The sequence below is a fragment of the Cucurbitaria berberidis genome (assembly GCF_010015615.1).
Source record: "Cucurbitaria berberidis CBS 394.84 unplaced genomic scaffold K460scaffold_7, whole genome shotgun sequence".
In the NCBI taxonomy this organism is placed as follows: Eukaryota; Fungi; Ascomycota; class Dothideomycetes; order Pleosporales; family Cucurbitariaceae; genus Cucurbitaria; species Cucurbitaria berberidis.
The window spans coordinates 145,986-168,330 of record NW_024468941.1 but is presented as its reverse complement, the minus strand read 5'-3'; the positions used below and the strand labels follow the sequence as shown (position 1 = coordinate 168,330).

The 22,345-nt window shown below is 53.1% G+C and overlaps 9 protein-coding genes across 9 annotated transcripts; 3 read left to right on the top strand and 6 right to left on the bottom strand.

The window, feature by feature from the left end:
- Window positions 1–222: 222 nt before the first annotated feature.
- K460DRAFT_348260 (mitochondrial 54S ribosomal protein YmL31) lies at window positions 223–1,182 on the bottom strand. The gene is made up of 3 exons (XM_040931379.1): window positions 1,099–1,182; window positions 784–1,013; window positions 223–642 (listed from the first exon to the last, which is right to left on the bottom strand). The coding sequence occupies exons 1-3, from the start codon at window positions 1,146–1,148 to the stop codon at window positions 590–592; spliced, it is 333 nt and encodes a 110-aa protein (XP_040782697.1). The 5' UTR covers window positions 1,149–1,182; the 3' UTR covers window positions 223–589.
- A 247-nt stretch (window positions 1,183–1,429) lies between these two features.
- K460DRAFT_296403 (Sedlin) lies at window positions 1,430–1,990 on the top strand (the record flags this gene model as incomplete). Its single annotated transcript, XM_040929634.1, has 1 exon — window positions 1,430–1,990. One exon carries the CDS (start codon window positions 1,430–1,432, stop codon window positions 1,988–1,990), a length of 561 nt encoding a protein of 186 aa, XP_040782696.1.
- Window positions 1,991–2,466: 476 nt separating this feature from the next.
- On the bottom strand, window positions 2,467–7,709 carry K460DRAFT_348254 (RING finger membrane protein; the record flags this gene model as incomplete). The annotated part of the gene is made up of 2 exons (XM_040931378.1): window positions 6,270–7,709; window positions 2,467–6,212 (listed from the first exon to the last, which is right to left on the bottom strand). The coding sequence occupies exons 1-2, from the start codon at window positions 7,423–7,425 to the stop codon at window positions 2,467–2,469; spliced, it is 4,902 nt and encodes a 1,633-aa protein (XP_040782695.1). The 5' UTR covers window positions 7,426–7,709.
- Window positions 7,710–8,141: 432 nt separating this feature from the next.
- K460DRAFT_203752 (uncharacterized protein) lies at window positions 8,142–13,244 on the top strand. The gene is made up of 5 exons (XM_040927206.1): window positions 8,142–8,299; window positions 8,352–8,642; window positions 8,702–9,424; window positions 9,472–11,251; window positions 11,314–13,244. The coding sequence occupies exons 2-5, from the start codon at window positions 8,425–8,427 to the stop codon at window positions 12,931–12,933; spliced, it is 4,341 nt and encodes a 1,446-aa protein (XP_040782694.1). The 5' UTR covers window positions 8,142–8,299; window positions 8,352–8,424; the 3' UTR covers window positions 12,934–13,244.
- A 730-nt stretch (window positions 13,245–13,974) lies between these two features.
- On the bottom strand, window positions 13,975–15,889 carry K460DRAFT_371348 (uncharacterized protein). The gene has a single exon (XM_040934337.1). It carries the CDS (start codon window positions 15,701–15,703, stop codon window positions 14,186–14,188), a length of 1,518 nt encoding a protein of 505 aa, XP_040782693.1. The 5' UTR covers window positions 15,704–15,889; the 3' UTR covers window positions 13,975–14,185.
- A 116-nt stretch (window positions 15,890–16,005) lies between these two features.
- On the bottom strand, window positions 16,006–17,385 carry K460DRAFT_348247 (kinase-like protein). The gene is made up of 2 exons (XM_040931377.1): window positions 17,169–17,385; window positions 16,006–17,117 (listed from the first exon to the last, which is right to left on the bottom strand). The coding sequence occupies exons 1-2, from the start codon at window positions 17,170–17,172 to the stop codon at window positions 16,240–16,242; spliced, it is 882 nt and encodes a 293-aa protein (XP_040782692.1). The 5' UTR covers window positions 17,173–17,385; the 3' UTR covers window positions 16,006–16,239.
- A 406-nt stretch (window positions 17,386–17,791) lies between these two features.
- K460DRAFT_381006 (MFS general substrate transporter) lies at window positions 17,792–19,597 on the top strand (the record flags this gene model as incomplete). Its single annotated transcript, XM_040935313.1, has 3 exons — window positions 17,792–18,636; window positions 18,695–18,928; window positions 19,006–19,597. The coding sequence occupies 3 exons, from the start codon at window positions 17,792–17,794 to the stop codon at window positions 19,595–19,597; spliced, it is 1,671 nt and encodes a 556-aa protein (XP_040782691.1).
- K460DRAFT_203563 (uncharacterized protein) lies at window positions 19,577–20,004 on the bottom strand. The gene has a single exon (XM_040927204.1). The coding sequence runs from the start codon at window positions 19,876–19,878 to the stop codon at window positions 19,651–19,653; it is 228 nt and encodes a 75-aa protein (XP_040782690.1). The 5' UTR covers window positions 19,879–20,004; the 3' UTR covers window positions 19,577–19,650.
- Window positions 20,005–22,312, bottom strand: K460DRAFT_203509 (uncharacterized protein). Its single transcript, XM_040927203.1, has one exon. It carries the CDS (start codon window positions 21,881–21,883, stop codon window positions 20,132–20,134), a length of 1,752 nt encoding a protein of 583 aa, XP_040782689.1. The 5' UTR covers window positions 21,884–22,312; the 3' UTR covers window positions 20,005–20,131.
- Window positions 22,313–22,345: the final 33 nt, after the last annotated feature.

Below are 22,345 nucleotides of genomic sequence, written 5' to 3'. Positions count from 1 at the left end.
TAGGATATAAAGGTGAGGTGAGTGTGAGCGTGAAATCTTCGTGGTTGCAGGTAAAGGCAAACAAACAAACAAACGTTTATTTGCGGTGAGCGCTAGTTATGCATGCGCAAGTGAGAGATGGAACCCCTCACCTGAAATTCAAGACATTGACGTACAGACCCTAGGACGAGCAAACAACCGAGGAACTCTGAAAGTAGCATCCCAAGAAGTTGGTCACCTAAAGAGCCACGAGCCGAGGAAAATGGACGCGTATTTGGAGGATGATGTTGAATGTTTAGAAAAAGAATAGGTGACAAGTCCTTGGACAAATACTAGAATCAAATAACGTGCGAGTGCTTTTGATCTAGAATATGCATGAGGCAGAAATACTGACTAGCTCGCTAATTTCAAAATGTTTTACGAGAGGACAGTGGTTGAAACCGCATCGCCAAATGCAAGGCATGGACTCGATGGTCAGAAGGAGCACGTATTCCGCGTAAGATTGAAGTTAAATCGTGTGTATTCCCTTTGCACAATAGCGCCATGTAATGCAGACTGTGTGATGACAGATAGTGTACACTGATCGACCGCCTCTCGTTGCGAAACCCACCTAGAAACCAGGAGGATTGAGCCTCTGGCTGACTCTCGTCCACTTTGGTACCTCTGCAAATTGTTAGCGCACATCCAGACGTAATTGCCCAATGTATCTCTCTTGTCGCTCTGCCGCATAAATCCTCTCAAGGCATCTATCCGTTTCGATGCCTCCTACACCCCAATTCCCCTGAACTAATAAGAAGTACGTACTGTGTATTCCCTTCCTGTACCGCTTCACCTTGCGATCAAACACGGTGTATTTATCCTTGGGCAGCATCTCCTGCTCAGTAGGCATCTCCATCTTCCACCTCTCCACCTTCTTCATTGACTGTCCCATGCGCCGAAGTGCGGTGTCGAGCGTGCTGACGATGGTGTCTACGTGCCGAAGACGCCCGCGCTGGCGGTACTTTTGGTGTCGAGAGAGGCGCCACGGAACTTTCCTGTATCATTGTTAGTTCTTTGGCACTTCCGGGATTGTGGTTGGCGGCAATTGGCGCGGCGAGAGGAGGGAGCGGGGAACGGTACCATAGCAGACCACCCGACAGCGGGTTTGTGAGACGAAATGGACCGAACATGGTGATGTGGGTGGGTTGGCGATGCAGGACAAGGAGCAACCAGTTGAAGATGGGCTGTCCTGTCTCTGAAAAGACTCCCGCGGACTTTCTTGGCGCGCAGCCATCCTTGCTAGCGTGGCGTGGGGAGCTCGTGGCTTCGAACAACACCAAGTTAACACATACGATTACAATTCCCCGACGCAAGGAGCTCTCACAGAGCACAAGTAAGAGCCTGGAAAACACGAGGGGACCAACGTGAAAACCGCATACCAAAAACATCCACATCGCCCACTACCACCACTATGTCCTACACCTTCTCCATCCTCTCCCCCCTCGACGTCCCGCTCTTCACCCACGACTTCGGCACCTCCCGCTCCGGCGGCGACGGCGTCTCGCGCCTGACCCCCCCAGAACGCGCCCTAGTCCCCTTCATCCTACACAGCAGCCTCGACATCGTCGAGGAAGTACAATGGGGACCCTCGACGTCCGCGGGCGCCGCACCCATGTACCTCAAGCACATCGACAAGTACCAGAACATGTTTGTGTCGTGCTGGATAACCGGGGGAAACACGCGGTTCCTGCTGCTCACGCGGCCGCGCGACGAGGCGCTTGGGTTGAACGCGGGAAGTGGGAGTAATAAGGGTAGTCTGGCGGGCGGGCGCGCGGCGCTCGGGTCGAGTGGCGGGCTGTATAATCCCAGTGCGCCTGCGACGGAGGAGGCGGTTAAGAATTTCATGGTCGATGTGTATGAGGCGTGGGTGAAGACTATTATGAGTCCGTTTTTTGCCGTGGGGAATGGTGATGTGGTTAAGAGTCCGGTGTTTCGGCAGCGCGTTGCTACTGCTGCGAAGAAGTATCTGTGAAAATGGACTGAGAGAGAGAGGAACGGAATTCATAATTAGATGTGGTGCGCAAAAAGGAGAGGATGGCGGTACGATGTCGCGGATATGAAGACGGACGTCAAGCGCTTGAACGGCGTCAATGGGATGAGAAGAAGCACAACAAGCAAGACGAGTGAACACGAGTCGCGGAGAGGGTATGCATGATCTGGAAGTCACCACAACATGTGCAACAACTGTTGAAAGTCATTTCCACACTGGCCGCGAATGCATCAGGGTGAGATGGAAGGCCACGCATGGGACCATAGGGTCAATGATAGTAATAGATTACAAACGATTGTACAAACAATTTCGTCACAGTAGTAATTATAACAACTAGAAGCCAACTGTCCACCCTTTGCCTGGTCCCACTATGCTCAAGAACCGCTAAACTCCAAAGCAATGATATCTCTCCTTTCATACCAAACGCCACTCATGCAAACCTTCCCCGCCATGTTCCCCTAAGCTGTCTGTGTAGCTACGCTTTCGGTCGCCCCTTGAGCTACCTTGTCCTCAACCGGACGAGTAGGCTGCACCGGGGCCTTCTTCTCCCCAAAATTATGCAGTCGCTCCCCAATCAAATAAACCTCATCCCTGACCACTAGTCTCCACCTGACGAGCAACCTAACAACCTCCTTGCTCGCCCACATCGCACCCAAGCTGAGCCCAACAGCTGGGAAACTAAAGCGCCACACCATACTCTTGGTCGCCTGGCTCGCTCCCCAGTACATGGTTCGACTTGTGACGAAGGCGAGAGATGAGGGTATGGCGATAGCGACAAGGAACATTGCCATGACCGGAAGTAAGAAGCAGCGCGTCGCGATACCTGCATTGGGATACAGGTAGCCGTCACGGACTACAGCAGTAAATGCGCGTGCAGGTCGGCTGTTACGGTTCGCAAAGACGATGCGCGCCGTTAACCGTGCATAGAGGAAGCCGAGTGTCCAGTCCTGAATCAGGTGAACGACGTGCGGTTCTGTAGAACCGAGGTACGCGTGCAGTGGCATAAGGAAGTATAGCTCGATAAGGACAGCGAAGAGGAAGGGAATAGCGAAGATCAAACTCGCCCATACGTATGTAAAGCGAAGGACGCGTAGTCCTACTCGTGAGGTTGTGGCTCCTACGGTGTGCAGCGTAGACATGGGGTCCGTGACTGGTCGATTCAGGCTGGAGATGAGTTTGTACGCGTGGTAGGCGCTGTATGCGAGGCTACCGAGAGTGTAGATACCTAGTGAAAAGGCGTGGATATCGTTCATCTCGACCGTAGGCGGTAGGAATAGAGAGAAGAGATAGCGACCAAACAGCAACGGAAGGATCGTCACACCAACTCCTGACATGCCCATGAAGATCCAAATCGTGACCACAAAAGCGAAGATCCGGACGCGGTACCAAGGCGGTATATACACGACCGTCACAAGATCCGAATTGTGTACGCCGCCCTCTGTCTTGCCGTCTTTGCGTACATTGTCCTTGTCAACTTCAACGAAAACAGGCTGGCCCTTCGGGATACGAGCTTGATCCGATGCTGGGGCGCGGACGTATTTGCCATCGTCACCTTCTTGCTGCGTCACCTTGACACCGAAAAGGAAGCTCGATAGGCGTAGGAAGCTAGCGCATTTCTTGAACCACCATTGGAAGACTGTGTGCAGACCTTCGCTGGGTTTATAGAACTTGATGATGACTGGTGTAAGGAAGTTGTAAAACAAGAGATCGAGCGGGAACTCTAGGGATGGTGCCTCGGTCGTCCAGTGGATAGGTAGGACGTCGGAGGTAGCGCGACTGAGACTCCACACCACGCCGCCGAGACAGACGATGACGAGCGCTCCGTACACGAGTGCGCTAAAAGCGATCTTACGAAGCTGAGTAGTGACGCTGCGCTCGAGGACGTCGCGAACTGGGTGGAATGTCGGGTCGTCCGGGTCGCGAATGAAATAGAGCACACCCTTGCGCATAATCTTGCGGCACAGGGACACAAAGAGTGCAAAATGGAACATGTAGCAGGTGCCCAGGAACCAATGCACGAACCCAGATGTCCACGGGCTCTCCCTCGCAAACTGCCATCGCGTGTAAAGCGTGGCGTCCTTGAAAAGTGGAAGCATGGCAAGGTCGAGAAGTAGACCGCAATACAAGGGGAATGCTAGCATTTCGATGCTGATGATCAAGATCACTTTCAGAACGCCACCTGCTTGTTGTAGGATATCAGAAACAATCTGTTCAATCTTCTGCCCTTGTTGTGATGTGCTGAACGGAGTGCCGCGCTTGAGATACACGGCACCGGCCATGGCGAAGAAACCGTAACCAGCCATGATAGCAATCATGCGATCACTCGCTGTCCAGCGCTCCAGCGCTGTATACGCAGCTGTCGTGTTCTGGCCGAGGTCGAAGTCGAAAGTGATTTTATACGATTTTGATGTCCAGACCCATGCGAGCAGAGCGCTGCATCGACTGTAGAGTGTCGTCAGGCCGGCTTGGACAAAGTGTGGCAACTGACTAAGAATCTTCATGGTGAGCCTGGGTGCAGAGTCTGCGGAAGCTTTTTCGAACATGATATTTGCAAAGTTGCTCGTTTCGTTCATTGCGAATGATGTCGAGTTCTGCAGGCTTCGCAGTGCCGCATGCGAGTTGATGGATAGCCGGAAGTAGTCGGGTCGAGGCGTTAGCGGTGACTCTACGATGAGTTTGCCAATTCGATCCAAGGCACTCTCCGCAAGGGACTGAGCAGGGGTGGAGATAGCGCGGAGCGGGCCCTCCACAGCCTGCGACAGCCTGCCCCATGAGCAGAGACCTACGAGCGTAGAGATGATTTGAGAACTCCAATAAGTAGCTCCCGCAAACAAAAACAGGGTGACATCTACGATGAGGTCTGTCATCGTGGCGACTAGCTGTAGGGGTAGTTTAATGAAAAGCGAGATGGGACTACCCATGAACAGTATCACAACCTTACCCAATAGGTAGGGCAACCATACCGCGATAGACAAAGTGGCTGAGATCAATACGGCACTGAACAGGGCGTTCTGGAAGAGGCCAATGAGGGGGCCTTGCATGCCAATGAGCTCCAGAATGCCTTCTAGGTCCTCCGCGTCCTCGATTGCTTCCTGATCATTGACATCGATTCCAGCTTGAGCGGCAGCGGCAGCGACTTCAGGATCCTGGATCAGAGCATGACCGTTTTCTCGTGGCTCGTTTCCAACAAAGGGCACAAATGGTGCTTCTTCTGCGATATTGCGAACGACATGCTCATCATTTCCGCCTGCCTCAGGGACTTGGACTGCAGGTGCTACATCGCCGAACATCCAGTCTAGAACGAGGTTGAAGGGATTCTGTGGAGCTTGAACAGGCTCCACTGGTGCCGCTTGGCCTGCCGCCGTAGCGTCTTCGACCGTGGGTTGTTGACCTTGGTTAGATTCATACTGCTCCTCGTTTATTTTAGAGTCATGCTCGGCGTGATTAGAAGACATGTCGACCTCTGTCGTGGGCTCTACGTTGGTTTCGTTACTCAGACTGGGAACATTGTCTGTGCTAGACGATGTCGAATCACGTGAGAGATCATCAGTGTAATCGTCGGCAGCTTTAGCTTTACCCTTGTCTTGTGGGCGTGCTCCTTCCAGCGCTTGGTCGGAGTCGTCTTCCACATTACCATTGGAAACCTGTTGCCAACTCTCACTGCTGTGTTCGCTTTCCGGCTCTTGGTCTGATGTCACTTCGTGTTCTTGATGGGGTCGCTCGTCTTCAGTGTCATCGTCCTCCCAAGACTCGGGAGTATCTGCGGCTTTGCGTTGAGATGCTTGCGGTAGGTTTTCAAAAGACCATGAATTGCCCTCCTCTAAACTGCGCCGAATCTCTGTAGCGATGAAAGACCGACCCCGTGCTGGCATGTTTGGCCTTTGTAGGGAGTTTGGCGACTCCGCATCCATCTCCTCGAAATGTGCTTCCGTTTGGCCAGGAAAGTTGGATGTCCGATTAGGGAACGTAGAGCTGCTGGAACTAGAAGCCTGTACGTCCCCAGAAAATGGTGCGCCAGGTTCGTCGTTGTCGAAGTTATCGTGATTAGGATTGGCTTTCGCAGACTCAGCGTCAAGTGTCTTTCGAATAGAGTCTTGCAGACGCTTGGAATCCGCAAGTCCCATTTCGGAAAACATCTTTGCAATGTCCTCATACGAGCCAGACTGCAAAGTTCTTCTTATGCTGTCCGGCATGTCATCGGTGTCTAGTGTTCGGAGAGTTTCTTCACGGCGTCTCCGGAGGGACGATGAACGACGAACACGACGTATCGTAGGCTCAGGCGGCTCCTGGGCATCAATGTCTGCGACTGCCTCCCCAGGAGCAATAACTTCATCGTCTCGAGCAGGTTGAGCGCCGTGTGCTTCATTCTCTTCAGCTACAACTTCTTGTTGTCCTTCATTGTCCTGGTTCGCAGCCCTCTGAGCCGCAGCAGCATTGTCTCCGAGGGCAACCATGTTGATGACGGGCTGTTGCTGAACGACCCATTCGCGAATGAGGAAGATCAATATGAAAGCGACTACCACAAATAGCGTAATGATCTGGCCTTCGAGTACGTCTATTATGAACCGATTTGCTGTTTGGGACTGGAACCAATTGAAAAAGGGTATATCGGAAAGCAACGATGGGCTCCGAGTGGCAAGAGGATCCAAAGTCGAGTTGGATCCTGTCTGGTTAGTTTGAGGTGTTGAGAAGTGGGTGATCTGAGCGAAGGGGTACGGAACGCCGAAGAGGACTCGTTTCGCAAACGTCCAGAATGCTGAATCGCCAGCAGTAGCATTGCTAGGAGAGTACGAGATGGACATGAGCAGCTTCGACAGCGTCAAATTCTGCGTCGTGTTGGTGGCCTTGACGGCCTCGAGAGCAGAGCGGACTTTCTCCACTTCAGGATGAGAAGGCCTGGGTATTTCGGCAGGCTCCGTTAAGTCTGTGAACATATCTCGAGACCATCCGCCATCGCCGACCCAGAACAGGCTGCTCCAGACCATTCGCATACACCAGGGAAGCAGAAATAGCCATACAGCAGCCACCAAGACGCCCCGACACCAGGTCACGAAAACGTTGAGGACGTGTAGGGCGGCGCGGCGAACGAAGACGGTCGTGGGTATACGGTTCGGCATGCCGGGGTGGTATAATTTGGTGAAGCGGAACGAGGTCTTGCACAGCTCGCAGTGTTTCTTTTGTGTATGCGACAGCCATTCCATCAGGCACTCTTGGTGGACGTATTTGATGCTGCCGCTGCATTTGCATGGGAAGAACAAGGGCTCGTCTGCGGTGCCCTCCCCTCTGCATATTCGGCACGTGTCGCCATCGTCTTTGTCTAGTGTTCTCGAGTTGGAGAGGTCGTCCTGCGCCTGCGTGGTCATGTCGTGTGCCTCTGCGAATGGCCCCGCATTCGATCGCCCGTCGTCGGTCGCCATGGTGCACTCGGATTGAAGATATTCGCTGGAAGTCGTGGGAATCGGGGAACTCGAAGTGAGAAACTAGATGTCGTTGAATTAATCGGGCAGGAGCCGTTGAGGGAGTGACTTCAAGTAGTCATTGGAGCCGAAGTGTGACGGAGCAACTGTTCCGCAGTATGTGCGCAGAGCTGAGCGAGATGTAGGGAAACACTAGCTGTGAGTTCTGTCGATGTGAAGAAAATAGAAGCCAAGGTGGTCACCTTGTCACGGGGTTCTAGGTGGATGGATGGAGTGGAGGGTTGTGGATGCGTTGCACTCGACGCGCTTGGACCGGCGTCGTCATGTCGCCGCTAAGAGAGGGTCTTGGCACGACTGTATACTATACTAGGTATTCTATTTACTATGCTAGCGACCAGTTGCCTATGATTTGACGGCTCGAGAGTGTTCTTAGCCACCTAGGAGCCTGATGGCTGATATGGGTGGGCTTCGCGTAGCCTTGCATATTGTAGAGGCCAATCTACCCTGAAGCTGTCTATGCCCTGCTGAGCATCTGAGACGAACAGGCATCTGAAATCACCTGGGCCTGCCTGCAACTCCAGAAAAACTGTCCCCACTATGCCTAGACACTCTCTATCATCGCTCCCGTCCTGTCGTTCCTGTTCGCGCACCCTAGCTGCCAACTTGGCCGTCGTATCGCAGGCGAAATCTTGATCTTTAGTACCTACTTCCCGCCTCCGCACGTGCGATTACATCACCGACCGCTAGTTGTGCAACCCCCAGCGCGAACTGAAATCTAGCACCCATCAACCGCCCATCTTTAATTAATCACAAGCCAGCGCTTCGTGTATTCTCCACACCAAGCTGCTGCCCCTACGACCCTTTGCTTGATCTCGTACGTGTTGTGAGCGTCTTCGCCTGCCTGTCCGCACTAACATGAACAATAGAAGCCGGTCTTTCAACGTCACCAACAAAGCCAGCCAACACGCGAGCAGCCGTCGATAGGCCCCACACGCAACAATGGCGGCCCAGACCAACGGCCGGGCGAAGAAGCCCAAGAAGCCCGCCTCCAACGGCAATCTGAATGGCAGTCTGAACGGCCACCTCAATGGATATGCCAACGGCCACATGAACGGCCACACAGACAAGACGCAGCTATCGAGTCCTGCCACACGATCAACAAGCAAGAGGAAACCGAGAAGGTCCATGGCGAGAGCCCTCACAAGTATCGTTGCACGGTATGTCGCCTGCAAGACATTGTAGCAAACCTGATAGCCAGAGTGCTGACATTATGCAGGCTAGCGACATGGTACATCATCATCACCTTCGCCTTCCGCTGTCCCTCCTCCTTGACGCACATCAACGACTCTTCCCCACGCGTATGCAAGCCGTATCTCCAAGCCCGGTCATATGCTGCGCCCCATCTCGACCCATACTATCAGACATACGTCGCTCCACATGTGGACAAGGTCAAGCCATACACCGATCGCTTCGAAAAGGACGTCTACACCCCTGTTACAGCCTTCACTAAAGACAAGTACGCATCCTACGGCGCGCACAGGGTGGAGTTTGCGACCAAGTATGCTGAGGCCCAGTACGACAAAATTGTCCGACCTCAACTGCAGAACGCCCAGGACAAGGTGAAAGGACAGTACGATCTGTACCTCGGACCCCATGTCAAGAAGGCCTCTGACGCTGCGGCCCCTTACTACGACCAGAGCAAAGCTAGCCTGGACGAGATTTACCATCTCTCTGTTCTCCCAGCTTACGAGGCCTCTTTGCCATATCTGCAGAAAGCCCACACTCATGGCCACCATCTCCTCGTTGACACCGTCTTCCCGCACGTTCGTTCTGCACGGGATACAACCTGGGCCTTTGTTGTTCGTACTATTTGGCCTCAATTGCGCATCCTTTACGGAGACAATGTTGAGCCCCAGTTAGTCCGCATCTCAGAGCGGCTAGGACGTTATCGCGATCAGCAGAAGGTTGAGTCTGTAATCGATTCCGTTGACTCTCAAACGTACGTTGTATGAACGCCTTTTCAATGAACCTCTCTAACAAGTCTAGGGTGATTGCGTCCGACCCTACGGAAATTGTGCCCACTATCGCTAGCTCATCTGCTTCGGTTGCTTCTCCTAGCTCGACTACAAAGGCTGGCTGGGGTGTACTTGATGATTTCTTTGGCAGCGACTCCTCCAGTACGGCATCCAGCGAAATCCAATCTGAGACCGCGGCCGCTGTCCAACCTGCCGAACCAAAGCTTACCGGTGATGAGCTGAAGGAGAAGCTTAACGAGGATCTTCGTCAGTGGCAAACCAAGTTCGCTACGGCTGCCGACAAGGGTGCTGAAGATCTTGAGCAACGAGTTGCGGAGATCACGAAGCGCCAGGTCGAAAATGCTGTCAATGGGCACGGCAGGGCTTTGGTGGTTAAGCTTGAAGAAACCGCAGATTCAACAGTCGCAAAACTCAAGAAGTTCATCAAGAAAACGATCAAAGCAATTCCGGAAGACGCCGCAGAGGCCGACCTCGATGCAGCATACGAAGAGTGCAGCACGAAGACTCGTGAGCTTGGCCTCACAGTCAAGGAGAGAGCCCAAGATGTTCGTGCCTGGAAGGCAGCATATGACGAGGAGACAGACTCTCTGGTGCAAGCTGCTGTAAGGAGCACTGTCGAAGTTCTCGAAAAGATCCACGGCCTTGGCTTACAGGAAGTGGGGATGCGCTGGGCCTGGACTGACGGTGTGACCTACAAAGACTGGCAAAACTACCACAAGCTTAGGGAAACCCTCAACGAGTGGCAAGCCGAAGTCGAGGCCGTCGGTTCAAGACATGAGGGGCTTCGCATCGCGCACGAAGAGGCCAAGAAGCTCGAAGATGAAGCCATGACTGTTGCTTCGAACATGGTGGCCGAGTTGGTTCGCCTTAAAGACGTTTCCAAGTGGAAGGTTTGGGCAGCTGATGCCACCGATGACTTCTCCGATCAAAAGGTCCCAGCCCGCATCTTCAAGGCTGCTCAGCAAGCAAAGGACAACGTTGAGGGCGCCGCATCTCAGGTTTCCGAGGCTGTTCAGGGAACATCAACGCCACTAACTGAGAGCATTGCCTCTTCCGTCCAGGAGGCTTTCTCTGATGTGTCTTCTCAGGCCTCTGAGGTTGTCCAAGGTACCTCAACGCCATTAACTGAGAGTATTGCCTCTTCCGTCCAGGAGGTCTTCTCAGATGTTTCTTCTCAGGCCTCGGAAGCCGTCCAAGGTACCTCAACGCCATTGACTGAGAGCATTGTCTCTTCTGTTAAGGGTGCTCTTTCAGAGGCATCGTCGCAAGCTTCTGAAGCGCTTCCTGGCTCCTCATCATCAGCGGAGAACGTTGTATCCAAGGCCAGTGAGGTCGCAGCCGAGGGTGCCGCTAAAGCTTCCGCGGCTTACGATCAACCCAAGAAGGTCTTTGGTGGAGCGAATGCTCAAATCCTCGCAGAAGCTAAACAAGTTATCTTTGACGAGCCTCTTGACGACGACGACGACGACGAGACCTACTCCGAGAAGCTTCAAGGTGTTGTCGCAAACGCTGGCGACCAGGCAGCCGAGTTGAGCCGAGCCGTCAGCGAAGCCCTCTTGGGTCCATCAAAGACCCAAGGCACTGTCGAGTCAGTGTCGTCTTTGGCAAGCGAGCAATATGCACAAGCTTTTGCCGCAGCTTCCAGCGTGTTGTATGGTACTAAGCAACCGGCTGTTGAAAGCGCCACAAGCGTCGCAGCCGACAAATTTTCGCAGGCTGTTACTGCGGCATCATATGCCATCTATGGCACCCCAACGCCGACAGCAATCATCAGGACGGTCCAGATTCAGGTAAGTGTTTTCGGTACCAGCCAGGCTCGATTAGGGGACTTTGCTAACCATATGACCATCAGGCAAGCTCCCGTTACAACGACGCTGTGCGCGCCGCAAGCGAGCAGCTCGAAAATGCCAAATCTCAATTGTCGCTCCTGGTCTCCGGAACACCGAAGCCTGCGCACGAAACAATGCTTTCGTATTTAGAGAGAGCCTACTCTGACTCTGTGGCTGCTGCTAGCGAGCGACTATCGGCTGGCCTACAGTACACCGAGTCCCTGAAAAGCTACGCCGCCGGCCCAACCCAAGGATACTTCGAGTCCGTCTCTTCCATCGCATCCTCCAGACTTGCCGATGGTCTTAGCCAGGCTTCCGCCCAGTTTTCTACCCAGCCAACGGGCGCTGTTGATGGTGCACGCCAACAATATTACCAGGCTGTAGGCCTTGCCCATGGACGTTACTCTGAGTTCGTAGATGCTGCTTCGAGCGCCGTTTACGGTCCTCAACAAGGAACTGTAGAGTCTCTTGTCTCGGTTGCATCTGCCTCGGCAGCGTCTGTAGCATCTGTCGTCTCTGGTTCCGCTGGATCGGCAGCCTCCTATGCTTCTGGTTCCGCCCAGTCCGCCGCTGCGAATGCCCAGACTGCTGCTGAGTCACTGGCATCTCAAGTCAGCTCTGGCGTTATTGGCTCCGAGACTCCTTGGACCGAATCGGTGGCATCTCAAGCCAGTCAGAACTGGGAATCCCTGATTGCCCAAGCGAGCAGCCAAGTTTATGGCAAACCTACACCGTGGGCTGAGTCGGTTTATTCACAAGCTGGAGCCTATGGCGCACAGGCTACTGAAGCTGCCGTTCAGCAATATGCAGGTGTTCAAGCTCTAATCTCTGAGTTGGTCGTTGGCAAGGAACCAGACTTCACGGAGAGTGTAATGAACCGGTTCTCATCCGCCTACTACTCGGGCGTTCCAGCGGCTGTCTCGTCAGCTTCATCTTACGCCAGCGAACAATTCGAGGCCGCGAGCTCCATCGCTGGTGGGGGCTACGAGGCTGTCACTGATGCCGCCGCCGATGCCTATGCTTCTGCTTCATCAGTCGTTAGCGCTGTCTTTACACCTCCGGCTGTAATCGAGGACGTTCTAAGCCAAGCCAGCGCGTCGATTGACCTTGCTGTCGCGAGTGCTTCTATCGCCTTGTATGGAACTCCTAAGGGTGCTGCCGAGCAGGCGAGCGAGTCTGTCGCCAGTGCCTACTCATCTATCCAGTCCCAGATCAGTGTACAGGTTTACGGGACCCAACAGGCTCTAGACAGCTTCTCTGCAGCGGCGGGCAGTGCTCAGGCTGCTATTAGCGAGGCTATCTTTGGTACCCCGACTGCGGGAGACTACGTTGCATCTGCTACTAGCGTCGCTGGCGATACCTACGCTTCTATCACTTCGGCTGCCAGCGTGAATGCAGAGTACGTCGCTTCTGCCGCTAGCGCGAATGCCGCCCACGCCTCCTCAGCAATCAGCTCTGCAATCTATGGCCCAGAACAAGGAGCCATGGAGAGCGCCAACAGTAGGATTGCTGCTGCTATCGAGGTAGCCAATTCTAAAATTGCCGAGATGTACGCTGCAGCTTCCCAAGGCGCTGAGGGTGCCGCGAGTACTGTCGTCAGCGCTGCTACGGAGGCAACGCAGCGTGTTAAAGACGAGTTGTAGTACTTTCGTCGCTTCTGGGCCCACGCAAAGGATTTCTCCACCAAAATCACTCGGCGTTGGTGGATGAATCCTTGAGATTGTCTTGCGAGGATCCTAATATGAGGTGAACAATGTCAATGGTTAGGACGTTTCTTCCCAAGCATGACCCTGGACCTCCCCCATTTCGGGACCTGTTCAAAGTTTTGAGGATACATCACGTCGAATCGCTTCACCCGCCCTTTTTCGACCCTCTACCACCGCACATTCGTTACGACCGCACATATCTGTACCAACATCAACAACATCACCGACCTCACATTATCATCACCATCCATCTACACCCCTCCCCCCCTAAATCGTCTCTACTCCCCCAGTCACTCCACCACGTAGAAACTGTCATGGTTTCCCCATCCATCTCTCTGCCTTTGAAGTTTCCACGCCAGCTGAGCTGGGCGCGGGGAAATAATGCCGCACGCGGAGGAATGAGGTAATGCCCTATCTATGTATGTATGTAGCCATCATGACAGCAGTCTAGTCTAGTTTCAGCGCCTTTTTTTTCCCCAACCTGTTTCATCTTAGTTTGTTTTTTAGCACTCTTGTGGGCGGGCTTCATCTTTGTTTTTTTCGAGTGCCTGGGATGAGATGGATGGATGGATTCATGGACTGCTTGATCGATTGTCTTTTTATATTACAAGTAAATGGATATACCCTTGTCGCTTCTTATGCATTGTCTTCGCCTGCTCTTGTGATGTTTTGCATAGGTTAAGTGATTGTGATGTGAAGGATTTACCTTCGATTAGTATAGCTTTTTAACAGATAGGCTTACTACTTACACGAAAAGGGAAAAAAGAAATACACTTATTGCTTTGAGAGAAAGTAAAGTCAACGCTAGAGCGGATCATACAACGCAGTAAGAGAAATCAGTATAAAATCACAGTTCAGGTGCTATACCCAGCACCTTAATACAGTATTAAGGCAGTAAGGTTTACACAATACAAGAAATCCACATTATATTAGGGCTTGTTATCACAGCATATAATTATGCACATTGAAGAAAACAAGTTCGTGAGATCATTGATTGATTGGTATTGCTACATAAGGTCTGTGACTCATTCATCCTAGTCATCCGGTTCATCCTGTTGTTTGTATGGTATCCTCCGCACGCACTGTATGTACACTGTACATCCTCGAGTCGCTATCCCAATATGATTCAAAAGCGCCATGCCTAAACGAAAAACGCCAGAAGTATGCAAAGTCATGCGCACGCACCAATTTAGTCACGGTCGCTGTCGCTCAGGCTGTCCCTCCTTCCTACAGTCCTCACACCACCACGCCTATATCCGTCCATGACGTCCCGTCCACGCTTCGCATTGGTAGGAGCGCCGGCTTGACTCACGCTATCGTTTACTCCAACGCTGCTGGCCTGGCTCAAGCCGGGAATGTGGCAGGGGTACGACATGTGGCCGCGGCTGTCGCCGTTTGCCGCGGTGAAGATATCAGACGGAGGAGCGCGCGAGGAACGTTGCTGCTTGCGGGGAGACTGAGATGCGGGACGGGAGCCAGAGGGGCGAGTACGAGGCTGGGACTGGCGGGATTGACGGTCTTGTGAGGGGCGGGAAGATCGAGAACGTGTCTTGTCGTTGGCTTGGGACTTGTAGGCGGTAGGATCAGCGTTAGGGCGGTAGTCAGAGTAGTAGGACGATTCGTTATGCTCTGAAGAAACGGTGTTGGTGCCTGTGTAGACGGTACTGGTGTCGTCGCCGTTTGTGAACGAGTATGCTGCGGACGGAGGGGCGCGACGAGGACCCGCGGGACCAGCAACAGCTGGGCGGGGGGCTTCTGAAGGGGCAGTGTATTCGCTTGCAGTGTATTCGGTGAGCGGGCGGGAGACTTCGGCCATTTCAGGTGCTTCAGAGCGAGTCCTCTTAGTCTTCTTCTGTTCCTCCTTGGCCTTCTTTGCTTCAGCCTTCTCGGCATCTTTGCGTGCTTTGGCCTCAGCGGCGGCGTTCTTAGCGGCGTCCTTTTCGGCAGCCTTTGCTTTGCGCATACGCTCCCTTGCACGACGTTCCTTCTCCTTGGCTTCCTTCTTAGGGTCTTTGGGTTCCTTCTGGACGAGTGGCCTGCTGGAGACGTTGGAGCCGAGCTCCGAGGCGGGTTGTGAGCCAGAGTAGTCTGTGTACTCGCCATCGGCGGCGCGATTGAGGCCGCCGACACGGGCTGCTTTCTCGTGGCGGTAGTTGCGTAGCTCAGGGTCCTTGTAGTCGTTGGTGTGGTCGCGGCGATTCTTCTTGTGCTTCTTCCCGTCACCGCCACGGATGCCTCCATTGCCTTCCTCGGCGTCACGGTACTCGTTGATGTCTGCACTGGTGCCCGTCTCGTCGGTGTAGCCGACACTGCTCTCAGCACCATAACTGCCTCCATGCACGACACTGCCACCGCCTAGCCTGGTGCTCTTCGTAGCGTTGGAGAGAGTCTTTCCATCCGGGCCCTTCCTCCGCATCACCGTCGACTTGTAGTCCTCCCAGTCATCTTTGCCGCGCCACTTGAAGCCGCCGTTCTTGGCCCAGAAGAAGAACCAGAGGGCCATGAGCGTCATACCGACGGCGATGAGGGCGAAGAGGACCTGGAAGCCGGGGCCTTTGAGACTGGTTGCTGGGCGGGCGCCGGCAGACGCGAGGTTCTTGTACATTTCGTCAGCGCGCTTGATGAGGGATTTGGCGAGATGCATGTCGCGGACGGCCATGGGCGAAAGGCTGCGCTCGTTGGGCGACATTTCGGGATGGGGCGCCATGGTGGGCGGGCGAGTGTAGGTGAGAGGCCAGACGGCAGGCAAGTAATTTGTCGAGTTGGAAGCGGAACAGTGAATGCAACTGGCAATGTAGTCAGGGTGAGCTCTGTAAAAATGGTAGCGTGGGGTGTGGAATGTGAGAGTTGTGGGCTCCCGTTTACTTTGGCTTGATGTTGGCGGGTGGGCGTGGCTGGGAATCGAGGAGGTTGACCGAAGAGGCTGGGGAAGCGACGTCACCCAAACAACACGCTGCCCTAGCAACCGCACGTCCACCAACATCACGACATTTCGACTTCCGATATACACCCAGCTCCTCTACGACTCTTGCGTTCATTCACTATCTATAACTATCTAACCTCTACTATCCTCTTTGATTAACCTTTGAAATCTCTTCCTCTACTACTAAGCCCTCTCCCGACTGTCACATTTTCTCCCCGTGTTGTGATCTATATTCGTCAGGGAGGAATTAGCTATTACACGCTACATGTCTATAGAACTCTCTTAGCGATACACTTCCAAGGGAAGCATGCATATCCTTGCTAGCCAGACTTGGGCAGGCATGGCGTGCCCTCAGTAAATGGGCCGGCATGCAAGATTTCTGCCACCGTCTTGTAATGCCCTAACCAGCAGTTATTGATAATCCCGCCGAAATACAGGCTGCTGGTTGTCGGAAACACTCCCTGCCTGAAAAGATGCTCGACTTCACCGTCTTCAAGTTCATCATATGGTCTTTTTCCGGTGCTAATCTCATAGATGAGACTCCCAACGGCGAAAATCTCTGTGCGAACTGAGATATCGACTGGCTCTGTGCCCTCAAACTTTTCGTAACGAGTCTCTGGCCGCACCAAATTCTTCCGTGCCCCGATCATTGAACCAGAAAAGTCACAAAGGCAGAGTGACAGATCGTCGGCTACAAGAAAGTTGCGGGCGCTGATGTCGGCCTGAAGGACCCCTTTGGAATGGATATACTGAATACTTCTCAAAGCCGTCTGGATCCAGTCAAGCCTCATAGAGAAGACGATCAGTTCCGCAGAATTGCACAGGAAGTGCCGAAGATTGCCGTTCTTCAAGTACGGAAATACCAGCCCAGAATCGGTGCTTTGGAAGCATGGAAGAATGCCTTTATGCTCGCCAAGATGCATATATATCTCCTTTTCCCGTTCTAGCAGCTCAACTGACTCTTTCTCACAGCTCCGATACTCCATTGTAACTGCATCGTCGCATCCATCAAGATGGAAAGCTAAAGGCGCCTTGAGTACTGTCGTGCTATTTTCAGAGATCCAGACAACAGAGCAGCTTCCGGGCTTATCCACCTGCTTGCGGTAATTATGAGAGGGAGTTCTAAGCACTGGAAGGCGGAACTGCAGAGATCGAGCTGCCCCTCGCGATGCATAATCGATCATCAGGAGTGGATGTACTGTTCTATCGTGAATGATAGCTCTCTCACAACACGACTGATTTTACTTACGCATGAACGAAGACGTGTGCCAATTGTAGATTTTTTAAGATCTTGGTACAAGGACGACATGAAGTGGTAAAACAACCCTGACGCGGTATTTATGTATTGACTGGGGTGGTGGTATACCCCGCCGAGCCGTCTATTTCATACACAATACCCACCCAGGTGCTGTTTTCCCACGCAGCCTACTAAATTGAGATAGAGACGGCCAGATATTTCCCTTGAGTGGCTGCCTTACATCCTTTGTTCAATTCTGACGTCCTGCCCCGCCATGGACGAATCACAGTGGACCGGCCTAGTTTTGACATGTCCATCGTCATAGGGCGCAGAGCTAGTCGCGCAACACATCTTTCATTCTTCTCCTGCTTGAAGACACCTGAAGTCGACAACTTTCACGCATACGCATATTCTTCCGTCCCAAATAAGTCAGAAAATTAAATATTACTAGTTTACCATTGGAACCTTGCAAGTCGCATTCGACTCGGTTCCGGTACGCCTGAGGCTAGCGCTTACTCAAAAGTAGCTAGGAGTATGTCACTCGATTGATCAGGACTTTTCAAATTCAACCAGGCTTCGTCGTCATTCCTAGCCGCCGCCTGAGAGCCCTCATCTGAACTCCAGGTACTCTCAAGATGAGCACTATCACCGAAACCGCGACCGAGGTCTTCGAACTTCAAGTACCGTCAAAAGCAGCACCTCGCGACCCATCTCTCCAGTATTCCCAGACCTCCCAGCGACAGTCTGATCGAAGCCAACATGCCTCTGATGTCGAGTCTTCCTTCGTTCTTCAGCCAACATCAGCTTTCAATGTCCGCATCTTCCTGACCATCTTCACCCCTGCTTTGGTGGGCTTCATCGCCTCTTTCACAAATGGCACCATGACCATCGGTTTGCCCGTTATCGCCCGCTCTGTCGCCCTAGAGCGATCCCTCTATCTCTGGCCTTCTTCCGTCTACGGTCTAACATCTGGTGCCGCCCTTCTTATCGCCGGCTCGATCGCAGACATCGTCGGTGCGCGGTCTGTCGAGCTCGTGGGCATCACCTTGCTTGGCCTGTTCACGCTCCTCTGTGGCTTTGCTCAGACTGGTTCCCAGCTTGTGGCCTTCAGGGCGTTGCAGGGTGCCGCGCTGGCTCTGCATTTACCTGCTTCTGTTGCTATCATCGCTGCAGCTGTACCAAGTGGACGAGCCAGGAATTTGGGGTTTGCGTGTCTTGGATTCAGTCAGCCACTAGGGTTTGCCGTTGGTCTCGTGCTTAGCGGTGTCATGATTGAAAGAGCGGGATGGCGGTCTGGTTTCTATCTTGCGGGAGGATGTACATTGGCTGTTGCTGTTGCTGCGCTGTGGACATTACCTAAATTGAAGTCACAGAACCAAGGCGAAGTCATTGCGCTTTGGAGAAAAGTGGGTAGGGAGATTGATTGGGTTGGTGGCATCATATCCAGTGGCGGGTTGGCTATCCTGGCCTATGTTCTGGCGTGAGTATTCCGCTTCTTCTTTGCATGATGTTCGCGAATGTAGGCTAATAGTCACCAGCATCCTGAGCGCAGATCTTACAAGCATCCGCTCAGCAGAAACAGCATCCCTCCTCACTGTCAGCGTCATCCTCCTTCTCGCTTTCCCAGCGTGGATGCACTACCGTGAGCGCATAGGAAAGCCTGCTCTCGTACCCAACAAATTGTGGAAGAACCACCTTTTTACTAGCACGTGCATCATGGTCACTTTGTCTTCCGGCGTCATGAACAGCATTGAACTATTCTCGAGTCTCTAGTACGTATCCTGCATTTTTAAAGCTTGGCACATAAGATGAAATGAATCATAAGAGCTTCACTGACACAAAGCAAAAGCTTCCAAGAAGTCAAACATGCCTCCGCACTAACGACTTCCCTCTACCTCCTTCCAAACCTCGCAACTGGAATCTTCATCAACATCGTCGTCGGCGTATTCGTGCACCGCATACCCGCACGTTGGCTCGTCGCAGGTTCAGCCTTGATCTGCGCCCTCTCGCCCCTGCTCATGGCGCTCGTTCCGCCGGCATGGAGCTACTGGAAACTAGCCTTCTGGGCACAAGTCTTCGCTCCGTTCAGCGCGGACGTTCTCTTTACCGTTGGCCTCATCATCGTCAGCGACAGTTTCCCCGAGGAGACGCAGGCTCTCGCCGGCGCTATTTTCAACACTGTTGGGCAGTTTGGCATGAGTATCGGTATGGGGAGCTGCCAGGTCGTTGCACTTGGCATACAGGACAAAGAGGGAGGCAGTGCGTCGAGTGCTGGACATGGAGGCGATGCTGGCGGTGCATTCGAGGAGCAGAATTCGATTGCTTTGCTCAAGGGATATCGGGCTAGCTACTGGCTGATGTTTGCCTACATGATTGTTTGCGGTTTCATCGCTGTGATTGGACTTCGCAAGGCAGGAAAGGTGGGTCTGAAGAGGGAGTAGATATTATTTCATGAGAGATGACATTGTGAGAGGGATTGCAAAACTTGTGAATATCACTCAGTTCGTAGAGCAGAATACCATTTATCTATTAAGACTTCAGACAAAGCTAGACAGTAATAAAAGAGGGTATCTACGCCAAAAGCACGCGAGTGACTTTTGCCTCTAAACCAGCCGCCATGCCATATATACAGTCCAAGACAGTAGACCACAAGTACTTCCCATTGACCAGTCCCGCTCCATCCTCTATGCTTGAACGCACTAAACGCTATGACAATACCCATGACGAGTGCGAACTTTTGGTATATTCCTCCCCGAGACCCAGACCAGACAGCCAACTAAATTAGTAAAGGAAAAGAACTGATATGGAGTGATTGACAAACTTTGGAAAAAAAACGAACTTGCTAATTCAATGAAAAGGGAAAGATAGTGAGTGGAAGGCTTGGAAAAAAGAACGAAGGGAGAGAGGGAAAAAAAGCGCCAATCATAATGCCCATTACTCATAAGATCATTTTGCTCCCCTGCTTTTTACGTGATTCATTCAACATAAGCAGGTGGGGCCTCAATCTCGTCTTCACTCGCCCACATGCCTCCCGTTGCAGCAGCTTTCTCAGTCTGCCTCCGTGGTCGGGATGGCCTGGAAGTGGGCCTATCCTTCTCCTCTTGCACCTTACGCGCAATCTCCTGCGCCATCTTGAGCATCCACGCCTGCTCCAAGATGCCACCTGAAGAGCCCGCGCTCTCGACATAAGGCGGCGAGGCGAGTAAGGGAACCCTGTCAAAGGATAGAGAACGCAGGAGGGGAGAGGTGGCTTGTTGGGCTTTTCGGAACTCGGTGCGAGATAGTTGGGGGCGTTTTGAGTTTCGCTGCGACTTGAGGAAAGTAGGTGACTCGGAAAGTAAGGGTGAGGGAGCGAGAAGAGGTGCAGTTGTAGGTGTGCTTTGTGAGATTAGGCTTGGTTCACCGACATCAAGACTACCATGTCGGCCGTCAAAATGGAGACCAGCATTGACAGAGCTCTTTGGTGGCGATGGCGTAGCCAGTTCCTCTTCAGCTTCCCTTTCCTCGGGTATAACACTCGATGTCTCGGAGGCATACGTGCTCGGAAGCGGAGTGCTTGCTTCGGTGGACAAGCCAGAGGACTCTGCGCCATCTTTCTTCCGTAGGTCCACCACGCGCTTCTTCCGCTTTCGCATGCCACCAGTGCGTGATCGATTAGCACCAAGGCTCAGGCCCGCAGGCATGGAGTGGGTTGACAAGAGGGTAGGTCGCAAGCTATTTGTATCGCCCTCTGTGCTACCAGATGCGACGGAAGATGAAGTCGACTGAAGGCTGCCGAAAGTCGACTGTATCCTTGATAGACTGCCCCGCGTAAGTGCTGGTGTTGCAGCGCCGGAGTCGGGCTTGTCTGAGTGGCCTGCCCAGGCGCGGAAGACGGCATCGCGGATACCAGGCGTGAAGAGTGAAAGGGTCCGTTGTGACTCAGAAAGCGCTGCGAGACGAAGAATATTCTTTTGTGAGAAGGATGCGTGCACCTCACCGGTCGAATCGAGGGACAACGCTGATATCTCAGACTCGTCCAGAGGGTTGCCGAACGCATCGACGGCGTCTTGTGGAGGTGATGCGAGAGGGTCGATCGGGGCAGTGGTATCGTGATTCCCTTCCAGTCGCTCTTCTGTCTCCAGCTCTTGAAACTCGGGTGACCACAACCGTAACGATAATCGATGAATAATTGCTGGCAAATCTTCCATGAACAACACGCGCAGTTGTCCTTCAATCTCCTTCTGCAGATAGTCTCGCACAAAGGGTATCGAGTCGAACGTCGATGACACCTTCAGCGACTCTAGAGGATCGTTCCGGAATACCAGCGTCAGGCCCTTTTGTTTCGAGAAAACTAGAATGACGAAACCACTCAACCGGATATTCGACAGCGTGATTTGCAGCGGTATTGTCAAGCCCGACGAGGCAGCCAGCGGCTGAGGCGATGCAAAGTCCGGCTTGGTCGATAGGTACGTGTTCAGCGGATTTGCCTGGACCTTTGTTTTCAGCGTCAAGAAGGCATCGCCTGTATACGACATTTTGAATATGCCCCTAAACCGATCCTCGGCCAAGTCTCCAACCTCCAGTATCTCCAGCTCGGGTGGTGTTGTGCCCAGATTTAGCTCGGTCACGATGATGTCGTCGACGATGATGGGCGGCTTGGGCGACTTGTTGAGGGCTGTCGTGAGCATATCGCGCGCGCGCGACGTGTCCGCGATCAGCGGCGACCAGTTGAAGTTGAAGGCCATGGTCGAGAGGTGCGCTCAGCGGGGCCGATGGAGGCGTTGAGGCTTCCCGTGGTGGGCGAGGCTATTGTTGGCAGATGACGATGGTGTCGCGTGCAAGCGCTTGTCTCGTGGAGCTCGCCATGCACATTACACGAAGCAGAATTAGAAGAATCCGGGGTTTGTGGGCTCACTGGAACGTCCAGGTGAGTGAATTAAGCGGGCGCGGCGTCGCAGCAATGGATGTCGGCTCGAGGTGATTGTGGTGTGAGGTCGAAGGGATTTTCCGGGTTCAACGATGCAGCCACTCGGCTCGCCAACTTTTCGTTTGGCTGCAGACTAGCACACCGTATACTCGCAACCAGGGGCCAGACCGGGAGCCGGCGGGAGAAACAATACAGTGATTGGTGCTAAAACAAGCTGCAACTGCAAGGCACAGAATGTAACCAGTCGATACAGATGCTGCGCGCGTCCACCCCTCCTTAT